Source organism: Ischnura elegans, chromosome 6 (genome assembly GCF_921293095.1).
Source record: "Ischnura elegans chromosome 6, ioIscEleg1.1, whole genome shotgun sequence".
NCBI lineage: Eukaryota > Metazoa > Arthropoda > Insecta > Odonata > Coenagrionidae > Ischnura > Ischnura elegans.
The window spans coordinates 46,092,921-46,106,115 of record NC_060251.1 but is presented as its reverse complement, the minus strand read 5'-3'; the positions used below and the strand labels follow the sequence as shown (position 1 = coordinate 46,106,115).

General features: G+C 35.2%; 1 protein-coding gene across 7 annotated transcripts in view; it reads left to right on the top strand.

Moving 5' to 3' along the window:
- Positions 1–13,195, top strand: part of LOC124160608 (glutamate receptor ionotropic, kainate 2-like) — a 491,042-nt gene that overhangs the window by 332,439 nt on the left and 145,408 nt on the right. For all 7 annotated transcript variants that reach the window (XM_046536495.1, XM_046536501.1, XM_046536497.1 and 4 more), the window contains 2 exons: positions 1,848–2,023; positions 5,487–5,540. In XM_046536495.1, coding sequence (XP_046392451.1) covers positions 1,848–2,023; positions 5,487–5,540 — 230 coding nt within the window. The remainder of the gene's footprint in view (positions 1–1,847; positions 2,024–5,486; positions 5,541–13,195) is intronic.

Below are 13,195 nucleotides of genomic sequence, written 5' to 3'. Positions count from 1 at the left end.
GCATTTTGAAGTTTCAATCCGCGTTATGAGGGCGCATTGCGCAGAATCCACATAATTGGAGTGAGTGTTTGACCTGTAACAATCCTGATGAGACGCAGTTGTTACTCACGCTATGCATAAACATAATTTTATTTATTCCTCACTCACGTTCAAGCATTTTGTTTGACTGTCATATTTGGCCTCCCGTTCGCGCAAACTTTGGCACATGCACGTTACTATGATTTTCACCATGTTTATATGATATTATGAAAAATTCAGTAAGATGTCTTGATGAGTAAATTGAATATGTCTCGATGTTTATCGATCTTACAATGCATTTTGATATTTTAACTCGGCAAACCATCGTCATCTCCACTTAAATACATTCATGAAAATAATCAAGAAAACACTGGTCGCCATTGAGGAAGCTCACATTAGCTGGAACTATGAAAATAACAAGTCATTCCAACTGGAACAAACCGTTTTCGTTACGTATACCTCGTTTAAAAATTATTCTTTCATCTTTAAATTCATCGGCCATACATTATAGACTTGTTAAAAATATTTCTGTGTCTCTATATATGTAATATGGTTTCCAATAGTTTTTCCTTCAAACGAAAAATTCTGTTTGGGATGCGGTTAAATATTGGAAAGTTTTATTTCTTATTCCCTGAAAAAATCAGTATGAGTGATTAAATTTGAAGCAATTAATTCTCATTCTATTATTAGATGCAGGCGTTAATATGAGGAGTTTTTAATAGTCCATGTGAAGAAATTCACTTGCGAATTCACTGCTTGTATATTCCAATCACAAACTTTATTCACAACCCAGGTTTTGACTGCAAAGTAATTCTCATCACGGTATATTTATCGTATGTGCGAGTCGATACATGATTTACGGAAGTGATTCTACTGGTGCAGTAATATATTGGGAAGGTTTTACACACAATGGAACCGCAATATTCTCCTCAAATAAAAGGAAATATATTCACTGCAGAGTAAAAAATTCTATTAATCAAGTTGGCTAGCTGAAGGTTTCTATCCTCATGGGTGTCGTTTGAAGTTGATGGATTTGAATTGAGTTACGCAGTTGAAGGATTGTAAATAAGCCAAATATCGGCCATTTATAAGATTTTGACGCCGTCTGATGAAATTTTTATATTGAGTTCAAAATTCCTAGGCCCTATTGGTGTGATGCATGTGTAGCAATTATTTTTACTACTTGAGCAAATATTATCTAGAGAAAAAATTTTTTGTGGTAGAAATTTTATTCCTAACTTTCATTACCCTATCCTTCATTTGATCAAGAAAATTCTTTGTAAGGAGGCAAACTTTTTTATACTGGTTGCAGGTTCAACGCCAATCCAACAAAAAGTAGTGTAATCGTGCTCCTTATACTTTTCAGAATTTCAATCGTCACAAGATTCCTACATTATATAAATGGCGCAATGCGATATTTCATCTTTTAAGTTCGAATACTTAACAAAAAACTACTTTTAAAGTCATAATTTAGGTGTTTTCTCATACGTCATGATACTTAATTCTATCGTGAACCTTCGAAAAAAATTAATGGTGGTAAATGATGGATCGACTTTTCCAATAAGTCGCTGCTTGTTGTGGAAAAGTCACCGCATAAAAAGTTTTCACTCACCCATTCTACAATTTTCACTAATCACGTAGCACAGCATCATCAGCATGTTTCAGATTTTAGTGCCACCCTCAGTTTTCCTTTTCAGTAAGTTTGTTTATCCCCTTCGCACCGTGCACTTTTTTATATCAAAATTTAGCAAAATATGTGGATCGAGCACTTGAAATCGACCTTGAAAAGACTGCTGTAAGTAATGGCTGCTCTCCCAATTTCATTTTAGGTTTGATCAAATTAAGGGAGCTCGTTCGCTCGCCTGCCAATCGAGACGTGGACATTTACCTGAGGCAAGCAGACCCTGACAACTATAGACAGGTGCTCAAGGAGATCAAATCACGGGAGATTTACAACCTGGTGGTGGACACGAAAGCAGAGAACATGCACCATTTTTTGCGAGGGGTAAGTGTTTGCCTTCTCATTATTCTTTTGATATTTATTCCTGCTTTTATGTTGAAGTACTATGAATGGATAACAAGTACTTGAACATTTACAAATGTGCTCACTGGTGGTTGGCCAAGCTAAGAGGGGTTATTTTCAGCTGCTTATTTTATGGAAGCAAATTTAGCGTGGTTAGCAGGGAAGGCATAGTCGGTAGTTGAAAATAATATAATAAGTACTTGAACATTTACAAATGTACTCACTGGTGGTTGGCCAAGCTAAGAGGGGTTATTTTCAGCTGCTTATTTTATGAAAGCAAATTTAGGGTGGTTAGCAGGCAAGGCATAGTCGGTAGTTGAAAAAAATATCTAGTATCTTTTCCAATGGGTAAGTAGAAGGTAAAATACTAATACCTATCGACAGCCACACGAACTATTCAAAGTTACCTTTAATCGATACCATGATTGATACGCGGTCTGAATATTGGTTGGATTATTTCATCTTACCTTAATGCATATTGCCTTAAATGTTATCTTAATCTCTTAGATCTGCTGCATTGACGATATTCTTTTCCTACCTTGATTCGAAAAATTTCCTAGTCAATTGTTGCTCAAAACAAGGCCCAAGTTGATATTCCTGGGCATGTTCTGAAAATATTAGCTAACCAAAATTATATTTAGATTTTCATTTGCTATCCTCAAGGGATAATGTTTTTGAGTTATGGTTGAGTATGTCTGCATAGTCACCTTGACAGCTGCTATATTTTGAATTCTCTCAATCTTTTTAAATGTATATTTTTTTCTTTTTTGCTGATGTTTTGCATTTTCTTTGTTTTATTCATTTCTCAGCAGAGAAATAGATTATGAAACCGGAGATATAAAGGAGCGTCTTATCTTACCAAAGGACAGAATTCACAAATGTAGGAATTTTGTGGCAGTGATTAATAAGAAATATGTTTGTGCCTGGAAAAAAAGCCCTCACTGCAATATTTCCTTATCTTTGTGGAAGTCTTAAGTGATATAAAACAAAATAGTTAGCCACCATATTTAGCAAATAATTAATTCTGACTTTCTGCATCTTGAATTTCTATCTGCCCTCCGATTTCTCGAAGTCTAAATCCGCCCATGTAGTATATATCTATGACAAAAAAGTTTTCCTTCGAAAACGGCGTGGGAAATGAAACGAATCACAAAAAATAATTTACTCGGGGTTATGTTTCGAATTCCAGTTAGTATGCTCTAAGAATATGTTCATTATTGAAAATCTTGCTTCGTATCAGACTATAATACTCAATGAATGTACTTTTTTCATCTGCAAAACGTATTAATAGTATCTTGTAGGTGACTGCGCACAAATTTATGCCAAAGAGCTGCTCTTTGTGATTGTAAGCTTTAGCATTTTTTTACATTTTTTTTAGTTTCAGGGTCAAATTTTCATAAGCTAAGATAAATGCAGTCTCCTTTTTATGTTTATAAATTATACAGCCAGAGTTATTACTTTTGGATACGTAGTGTAAATTATAATTATGTAATGGCTAGAATGAATATCACTTATTTTTAATTCTATAAACTTTCCTTGCATATTGTTTCCGGGATAGAATTTATGTTCCTCGACTGTTGAGTTTTCAATCCATTTTACAATATTTAAATTAAAAAGCAGCGAGTAGAAAATAATTTTTGTTTTATGATATGTAGATCTTACACTCTGGTTGTAATTATCGCAAAGAATGTGTTGTAGCTATAGACCATTCGGGTTGTCCGCCTGGTGAAAATTCTTAAGAGCCGCGGAGTTTTCGGAATACAAGCAGGTTTAAGACTAAAACTTACGAGGTGATTCGCGCATTTATTTGAAGCCGCAGCTTTGATTGATTGTGAATTCGGCAGTGACCCATGGCGATAAATTTCCTATGAAAACTACATTTTAAATTTGAATATAGCTTTTGATTGACTATTCAACGCATAAGATGAACTCAGATTGAGCTCAGTTTAAACGAGAGAATAGGACTCCTTTGGCCTAACAAAAAAAACAACTTAAGCTGAACTCAACGTAATCCTTTTCAAGCAGCCTTTGGCTAACTGTGCGATTTGGTACATTATAAATGTTTCTTGTGACTTGGATTTCGTTGCATGGGTGTGCTTGTGATGTTGGGAGAAATGCTAAATTTAAACAAACGCTTGAAAAGGCAACTTAAATCGTGAAAAAGATATTAAAATTTAACGCATAGCCTATGCTCTTTAACTTTTAACTATAGGCTTTAACTTTTTCACGTATGCTCATGTGCACCACGCATCCAAAGCTTACACACGATTTCCTCACCGGCTAAGCGGTTGACTGCGTCTAGATTGAAAACCTTTCGCCCTTTCACTTGCGCTGTAGTTTTTAAGTGGTCGAGCGAAAGTGTTTGCCTTATGGCTACGCTGCGGTTTGATCTTCTGACGGAAGTGTTGAAGCCGTTACTCAATGGAGGAGGCATGCAATTTTATTTTTGGAGGAAAATAGATTTTTCGCTCCGGGTCCTCTTTTCGGATCGGCTCATATATCTGCCAAACTTTTATTGCCAATCGCAACTTTTTGCGCTCATATATTTTGGCCAGTCATAAGGCATAAAAATGAATGGTCGTCAACCCCTTAAGGTTCAATCATAAAGCTTGTTAGCCATCCACCATGGCCCGTTCCAGTGTATTATGTGAGCGTTCCCATGGCAGCGTAATAGGGTGTTTAATATCTCGCACAATGGCTTTGAGTTACAAGAATCTCTTCAGGACCAAGTAAGGGGTCGCACCACTTTTATTACTCCGTCATAAATGGCCGTACGGTCATCTGCAGCGAGTTGTGGTGTGACTAAGCAGAGATGGGAAGGTTTTTTGATACTGAAAATGTTCCTCGGCGAGGAATAGCAATCTGTTAGCGAGGAAACAACATTTGCTTCTATTCCACATTTTGTGAGAAATGATCTAGCAGTTTCATCGCTTATCTGCGGAATTTTTTTATCGTAATCAACGGAGTATTTTACTTATATTCTATCAATACCGGCGATTAGGTTGTTTACTTCACGTATTCTCAAAGTTTTGTTTTTCTCGAACTATTTCCTGCAGAGCATTTGCCTTGTGCTAAGAAATATTTACGCATGACTGAGATCCATTCTAAAAAAAGAAGGTGCCTCTTTGACAACTGTAGATTTTTTACAATATGTTTATTTTAAAGAAAGACTACAGAAAAAACACATTCTTCTTTGAGTATCCACCATTCAATGATACAATATTTAGAGTAAAGTCATTCTTAAAAACCACGTCTCAAGTTCAGTATGAATTTATTGCAAAAGTACTGACTCCTAAGACTTCACTGTGGTACCAATCATCGGAGCAGCGATTTCCCATAAAATTCAATTTAGTATATGAAATTTTCAAACTTTTGAATCATTGCATTTTACATTTCACCATACAGATTATTCTCGAGTCAAATAATTTATTTTTATTCTTTACAGATCCTTCAGCTCCAGATGAATGACTACAAATACCACTACCTCTTCACAACATTTGTAAGTATTCGTTAGCATTTCATGATCTTTGCATTCACGTAGCCTCTTCATGTTGCCATGTCAATAAATTTACATGCTTGAACAAAAATTCAAGGCAGAAGTCATTTCAAAGGGTGGTTTACCATTTCAAAGTTCTTTAAAACGGTACTTGCGTCAAAATTCTTGCAAGAGATTGTACGTAAAAACCAAAATGAAATGAAGTGAGATCTCACAAGAAGAACTCATTTCCTTTTATTTTGCGCATGGTATTCATTATTTTATGGTTGGTGTTTGAATGGATGTATTGTTTACTGTATTTCGTATTTTATATTTCCATTAGCTAGTGTAGTCGTACAAAACTTGTGCGAGTATTCAGTCCTATCTTGAGGAAATATGCTTATTTCTTGGCCACCCGGCTTGATCACATGATTCAGGATTTTTCAAATTTTACAAAATTAACTTTGTCCGTACTGAGGCTTCGTCATAAAGTTTCAGCTTAAGTGATACATAAACATACAAATGACTTAAGTAATAAATAAGGATTATGATAATTGATTGTAGATACTCTGGTTTGAGTTAATATGATTTTAATTGTTCAGCGTGTCGTTTAATATGAAACCGCAAAAATTAAGTACTTATCTGCATATTAAGTGTGTTATTTGCCGATAGTAAAATTGTCGTGCGACGGAACTAAAAAAAACTAGTGTGCGTGGCTTGTGAATACTGCAATATTATATGGACTTCCTACACTTTTCCATAAATTATCCCAGCGTTATACTGTGAAAATAAGCCCCTAGATTTTAAGAATTTCGGTAAGCCATCGGAGTATGGGCGCAAAATCCCCTTGACAAATTGATTCACCAATTTTGTATTTATTTAAAATTAGATAAGCCAGCCTATTTGCCGCAATTGTTTTCAAGTTTCTGTATTAATAGGCTAATAATTATTTGCTTTATCAAAATTTCAATTTCCCTGTATTCAACGCACGATGCAAAACTTCAATAGTATAGTTTTGATTATCAGACCAAAATCTCCACGCATTTCGTTTTTTACCTCGTCATGAACTAAACCGTCAATTTTTCAGCTGATTACAGTTGTATAGGGTATATCGCACTTGTGCATGTCCCCATTGAGAGTACAGTACAGAAAATGCATCTTGTTCCCTATTGTGCGCCGTGAAGTAACCCAGGTGTACCTGGTACGAGGAGTCTTTCCTAGGAATATTAACTACTTGCAAAATAAATTGCAAAATTATTATGAAGATACTGTAACTTATTAGTCTCCGAAATAGATTATTACAGTAATGAAGATTTTACATGGCAGATTCCTTCTGCGTCACTATGTGCAACTTCATCAATACGCATGGATACCATATGTTATTTTTTAATTGTTAGTAATTGTATCTTTCATTAAATTGATAATTAAATCTTAAGTGAGCACCCTGATAAACAAAGTTGGAATCTACCTACGAACCAAGGAGATTAATCAATTCTCCGGGCTTTTAAGGTTGTAATACCTTAAAAAAATACTTTCCCCTGAAGGATTACCCTTATATTTCTAGGATTGAGAGGTTTTTCAAATGGAATAGAGAGTCATAAATTATTTAAGATGGTCTGGTAAATACCATCAGATCTGACAAAATAATATGAACATTCAGGTGGAGGTGAATTAAACATGATTAAATGAATTGTTTAAATCAAATTAATCAAATATTTCATCTTAGTAATTTTGTTTCTATTAAATATATGATTAAGACATTATATATCACTTTAACAAACCAATCTGTAACCAGAGAGCGTTGAATGCGAATTAAGGAAGTTTTATTTTGTGATTTTTGCTGTAATTTACTATAACAAATGCTTTTAAAATTATATTTCGTCCTGAAAATGGAAAGATAATGTGAATCTATTTGATAATTTTAATTCCACAATATTTTCATGCAGAATTTATCACCATCCAAAACTCATAACAGGGTACAGAGTAAAAACAGGAAATATGCTTTGCAAATGCATGGCGCTAACTATCCATTTAATTATCTTCCTTTTTCCCTTGAAAACCAAGCAATGAATAAAATTCCATATAATATTATTTCAATTGTTAATAAAGGTTTTTAATCACAATCTCGTATTAATTTTGCGCTCGGTGTGTACGAGCATATAAAACAGCGGAAGGGTTAGATTTCCTTAGCTTGTGGTTCTCTCTGAGTGCATTTGTATGTTTGAAATCAGCTATTTTATATCAGTTGTAATATTGAAATAATTTTGTGCATGAAAATTCGTGAGCTTCAAAAGATCCACTAAAAGATAGATCTATGTGTGTTCATTGCATTTCCTTACTCCTCAGAATCTACACTTCATGAACTAAATGATTTTAAAAAAAAAGGTGTTTGCATGTTCATGTGCTGAAACGGCACGTATTAAGGACATGTACCTACTAAGCATAGATAGTCTAACTACTTTTGGGAAAAAACTAAAAGTTTCCTTTATGCATTCGGTCTGTTCAAGACACCGCTGTCTTTGAAATTGAAGAGAATATGGCTGCAGGGAGATAGAATGACTGTCGCACTAAATGTTGATTGAAGGAAAGACGATCCACGTGACCTTTACCGATGGCAGAATCTATTCTATCGTCAGAGTACGCACATTGCGAGGCATGACTGGAGTAAAATTTTGTTTCCTTTTTTATTTGATATTTTTACAGGTTGGACTTTGAAATGAAAGACGACGTGAAACGTGAAAATCAAACTTATATTTTCAATACTATCCGTAAGAATGAAATTTGAAGTTGGTAAATATGGTAAGAATGCCGAATTTCAATTCAAATTATAAATAAAACAGACCCCCGCATTTCATCTACATAATAATATTTTTACCAGCACTAAGTTTTTTGGCAGGAGGTGACCAATCACCAAGCATGCAAGAGAATACACTCATGCATATCACATAGTCATAAAAACATTACGCATGATAACAAAAAATATGTGCACATACGCGCAAAGGTAAGGTTACCAGGGCATATCCCTGAAAAACTTTGTCTCTCACATTAAAATTCAGGCTGGAAATATTTTATCTTAATTAATCAACAGCAAAATGATTGGATTTTATGAAATCAGTATTTGAAAAAACTATTCAGAGCCTTATTAAAAGTTTTCAAATTCTACTTACCGTTAGATTCACAGTTTTGTAAATTTTTGAAATCATTCATATAGGAGGATGACCTGGCAGTAATTCAGTCACATGTTTTTGCATATTTATAATGTGTTTAGATACTTAATTAATTTGGTCTCTGTTTACGAACATCACCTTCATAATTATTTTTGTCATGCACAATTAGAAGTTTTACAATTTTTTTTGCATATATTTTCCAAAGTTATCGAAATATCATATTGAATAGTTCTCTTTAAAGGTAAATCTTCACGAAAGGAATTGAAAGGTTGGTATTTCCATCTATAAATTCAGTCCTTGTTAAAAGAATGGAAAAATTAAAACAGACAATGGGTCGTCCTGGCGAGTGAATCCTTTAATTTTATTGATCAAGATTGCCCCTCTATCCTTAATACTATGGGGAAAGAATGTGTACTTTGGGTTCGTCTTACGATTGATTGGGCATTCAATATGAGCTTATCTTGCGAGCGCATTTTATAGTATCAACTTTCACCGATTTCGATTCCACTATCACTACTTGCCAACAATGGACCACTCGCATAGTTATGCATAAGATTTTCATCTTTTCCCTTTATTTTTCCCACAGAATACGAAAATGCTGATACGAGTCGAACTGAAAGTCGAACGATGACTATTAACGCTAATATTGACCTTTAAATACATTTTTTTAAACTGAAGGTCTCTGATTGGCTGATGGCCCGTACGCCGTAGAACCACTTGAAAATATCGTGAAAGACGCCCGTAACACTCGATTTTCGCTTTCTTTATAATATACCAGCTTGCTGTGGCCAGTTGCGTTGCTTACTTGGGGATTACCAATAAATTCATATTCTCCGAGGTGTTTATTCTCCTACCTAGAAATTATTCCAGGATTTTCTGAAGGGCAATCAGACAACCTACCAGCTATTGACACTATCATGGTAGTGGAGTTCGTGGGCCAGAAAACTGATTTTGTGAGAGCAGAATTGCATGATATGAAAAAAGCAAGGTTGTTTTATTTTTATTTTTATTACATCATGTTCTCATATTGATACGAAACTAATACGTGATTTAGTGATATAACCAACATTTACACGTACATTAAAACTTTACAATGGTTTACACTATCCGCGTGTTGCATTTATTTAGAAGCAGGATTCATGTTGCTTTTCTAATCTTTGACTTGCTTAATTGTATTTATTCCAATTTAAAACGTTAAAATAACCTATTTTATAGAGATGGAAGAGATTCTTATGGTGATAATGCTCTTGCTACGCCCAAGTAAAAAGAGAAGGAGCCATGTCCACAGCTGAGCACAAAATTAGGGGTAACGGTTACAAAGTAAAACTGTAATTGATTGTGAATTTACGCCTTCTTTGTAAACGAAAGATATTTTTAACGGAGCCAATGTTACATTCGCTGATTCTCTTTAATTTCATTCCTAGTCCGGAAGTAATATCCATTCAGCTCAAGATGAAATTCGCTTAACGATTGGTCCTTTCCAACTAATTTATGTCTTAAAACGTAGGTCCACTACATAAGGTATTTTGTTACCATTTAAAGTAAAGCTAAAAATTAATTTCACTGTTCTTTCATGCTTAAAGTTGTTATGAGTATACAATAAATTAACTTTTTAGCAGTCTAGTGGGCATTTCTTTAAAAAAACGAGTGTCAAATTTAAAAAACTTAGCTATAAAGAAACGAGCGCATCTCCAAATTATCTCAGTCTATAGAATCCCATTGTAATTAAATACTCTTTGCCTTAATTTTCGCGTGCAAATTCATAAGACGGCCGCGTCCATTTATATATTATGCAAACGTAGAAGGTGCCTTTATGTAACGATTTGCCATTAAATGAAAAGGTCACTGTAACGAAAAAGGTCAAAACGAAATTTATGAAATGGCAAAAACCCATCCAACGTTGGGAATAAATGAGTTAAAGCGACCTCCAAACCCAACAACTTTGAGGAAAAATAAAATATCCCTCAATCTATATTATTGGGCAGTATCAACGGTATTTTCCGTTTGAAGGGAGTACCGCTGCAGGGGAAATAATAAACTGTAGCGATAAATTGCGTTGTATTTTTTTTAATATGAAATAATTCGTTTGGTTTGTGCTCTGTACCAAAAGAAATTTAATTCCAATTATAAATATGTTATCGGTGAATTCTTCTCGGGTTTCCATCCGGGTGAGCTCCATCTCCATCGCTGCCGACGTTTCGATAGAATCCTTTTCTATCGTCATCAGGGCCGAAACGTCGGCAGCGATGGAGATGGAGCTCACCCGGATGGAAACCCGAGAAGAATTCACCGCCATCATACGCCGGGAAAAAGTGAAATCTTACATAAATATGTTATACTTTGTAGCATATAAAAGGTCGCGGGAAAATGGGTGCAATTTTAGTGGAGCGCTGATGTTTTCAATTGACTTCGGAATAGGTACGGAGACGCTCTCTTGCGTATTGTTTTTTTTTCATATTCGTTGACTGTGACGGCATATGGAGAAGACGTACCTATACCAGACAAAGCGACCTCCAACTACTTTTGGGAAAAGAAATTACCCCTATGCATTTGGACTGATCGAGGATGTGCCGTCTTTCAAATTGAGAAGGATATCGCTACGGGGGGATGGAATAGCTGTCGCACACAATGGTAAACGGAGGAAAGGCGATACACGCAACCATTAGCGAAGGCAGACTCAATTCCGACTCCCAAGTCCGTGCATCGTCGCGGGCCAAGGCACGAGAAACTGTTATTTTTTCGTGTAATGGAAACAAGCTGGACCTTCTCTCTCAAAGGAAGATGGACGACGAAGGACAAGCCTTTGTGTTTCAATCGACGCTTTAATGGACCGCGGCAGCAAGGACGAAAAGGAAGTGCGTTCGCTTTGGAGTGGGGGTATATAGTGGGAGTTTGTGCACGTGGGGACCTATGGAGGAAATGTATTGAGGTTGTGAGGGAGAGAGAGAGAGGATACCCCTTTCAAGGGCGCGTTTATGATGAAAGGGAGCAGGGTCTGGTGAAAAAAAGGAATAACTCGTTTTGTCTGGCCATGAGCTCGCCCAGTTGGATGGTCGCGTTATACTTATCGTCAGCACCTTTTTCAAGTCTGTGCCGTCGTGCCTCGTGTAGGGGTTTATGAAGTTTAATAAAGATGTAATTAAATCTGTTAATTTTAAAGATATAATGAATCAAAGTTATTAAATTAGTGGTAATCATAAATAAGATCGTAGAAATTAAAAAAAAACAGCTAAACTGGGCATTTGCAAGTTTTTGGCTAATAAGTAAGTACAAGAACGATTAAAATTCTGCCTTAATTTAATAATTAATCTGCATTAGTTTAATAACTTAAGTCAAGGGAAGATTTAATTTAATTAACTTGTTAGTGCCGTAAAATGAGTTCGAAAAAAATTAAGAAAAATTTGGAAAAATAACAGCTAAATTGGGCATATTTCTTTCTTTTGTTAGGTCTTTGAGTGATAAGTGAGTATTAGGACGAGTAAAACTCTGCCTTGTAGGAATTAAAATGAGTACTTTTAGTCGACGAGTGTAAAACCCGAGTATCCCGAGTTGTAATTTGTAAAATTGTCTTTAGATATTGGCGGTATCATAGAACCTCTGTTGCTAATCATACTCTTGCAACTGGGAAATAGGATTAAAAGTCAAAGAATGTATGTCAAATAGGTAAGACAATGAGCGCCTCAATAATTTTCATCCCGCATTTGCTTTTATACTTGTTATTAAATAATTGTAATGGTTAATTTTTTTCTATGCATTTAATATAAGTTGATTCTTATTCCGGTAATAAATGCACAATGAATTTCGTTACTAATTCATGGAAACGTTTTTGGTAGGTCATTTCTTGCTGAATTTACCTGTATAACATGAATTAAAAAATGTAAATAATTCTATAGATAGATACTTTTTTTTCAAATGATGTTCTTTAAAAGAAAGTTATCATGCGTATAATTCAAAACAGCCATGGTACAAAATAATTTATCATATACACTTATATATATTAACATATGCCCATATTCAGGAATTTAGCATCACGATAGAATGAAAATTGAGCGGAAATTCTGTGGCCAGAGACATATTTAGGTTAAAAAAATGTTGCAATGAAGTTAGGGATCTTTTATTCTTGTTGATATCCACCATTAAAACTCAAGGCTCTCTTCGTGTCTCTCTTCCTTATATCTTAAGCTTTGACGTTCAAACTTTCGTGGAAATTCCCGGACTGCTTGTTTTTGCCCTGATATAACTCCACCGCATCTTTGGCACTCACCCATCGCATACCCAGCAAATCGTCTGCACGGACTGACACACTTCTTGTTACTTTTTGGTGGAAGAAGAACGTCACAAATGCCATGCGAAAAAAAGTTGTTTCGGGAAAACAAATTTTTCGTGCAAGTTCCTTGAGTTGTCCCCATGTCGGAGTTAAGGACTTTGAAATTGCAATTGAATAAACATGGGGCTTCCCGACGATGCCCAAGCAATTTGAAGAATATTAGTACGTTGCCAGAGCCATATAGG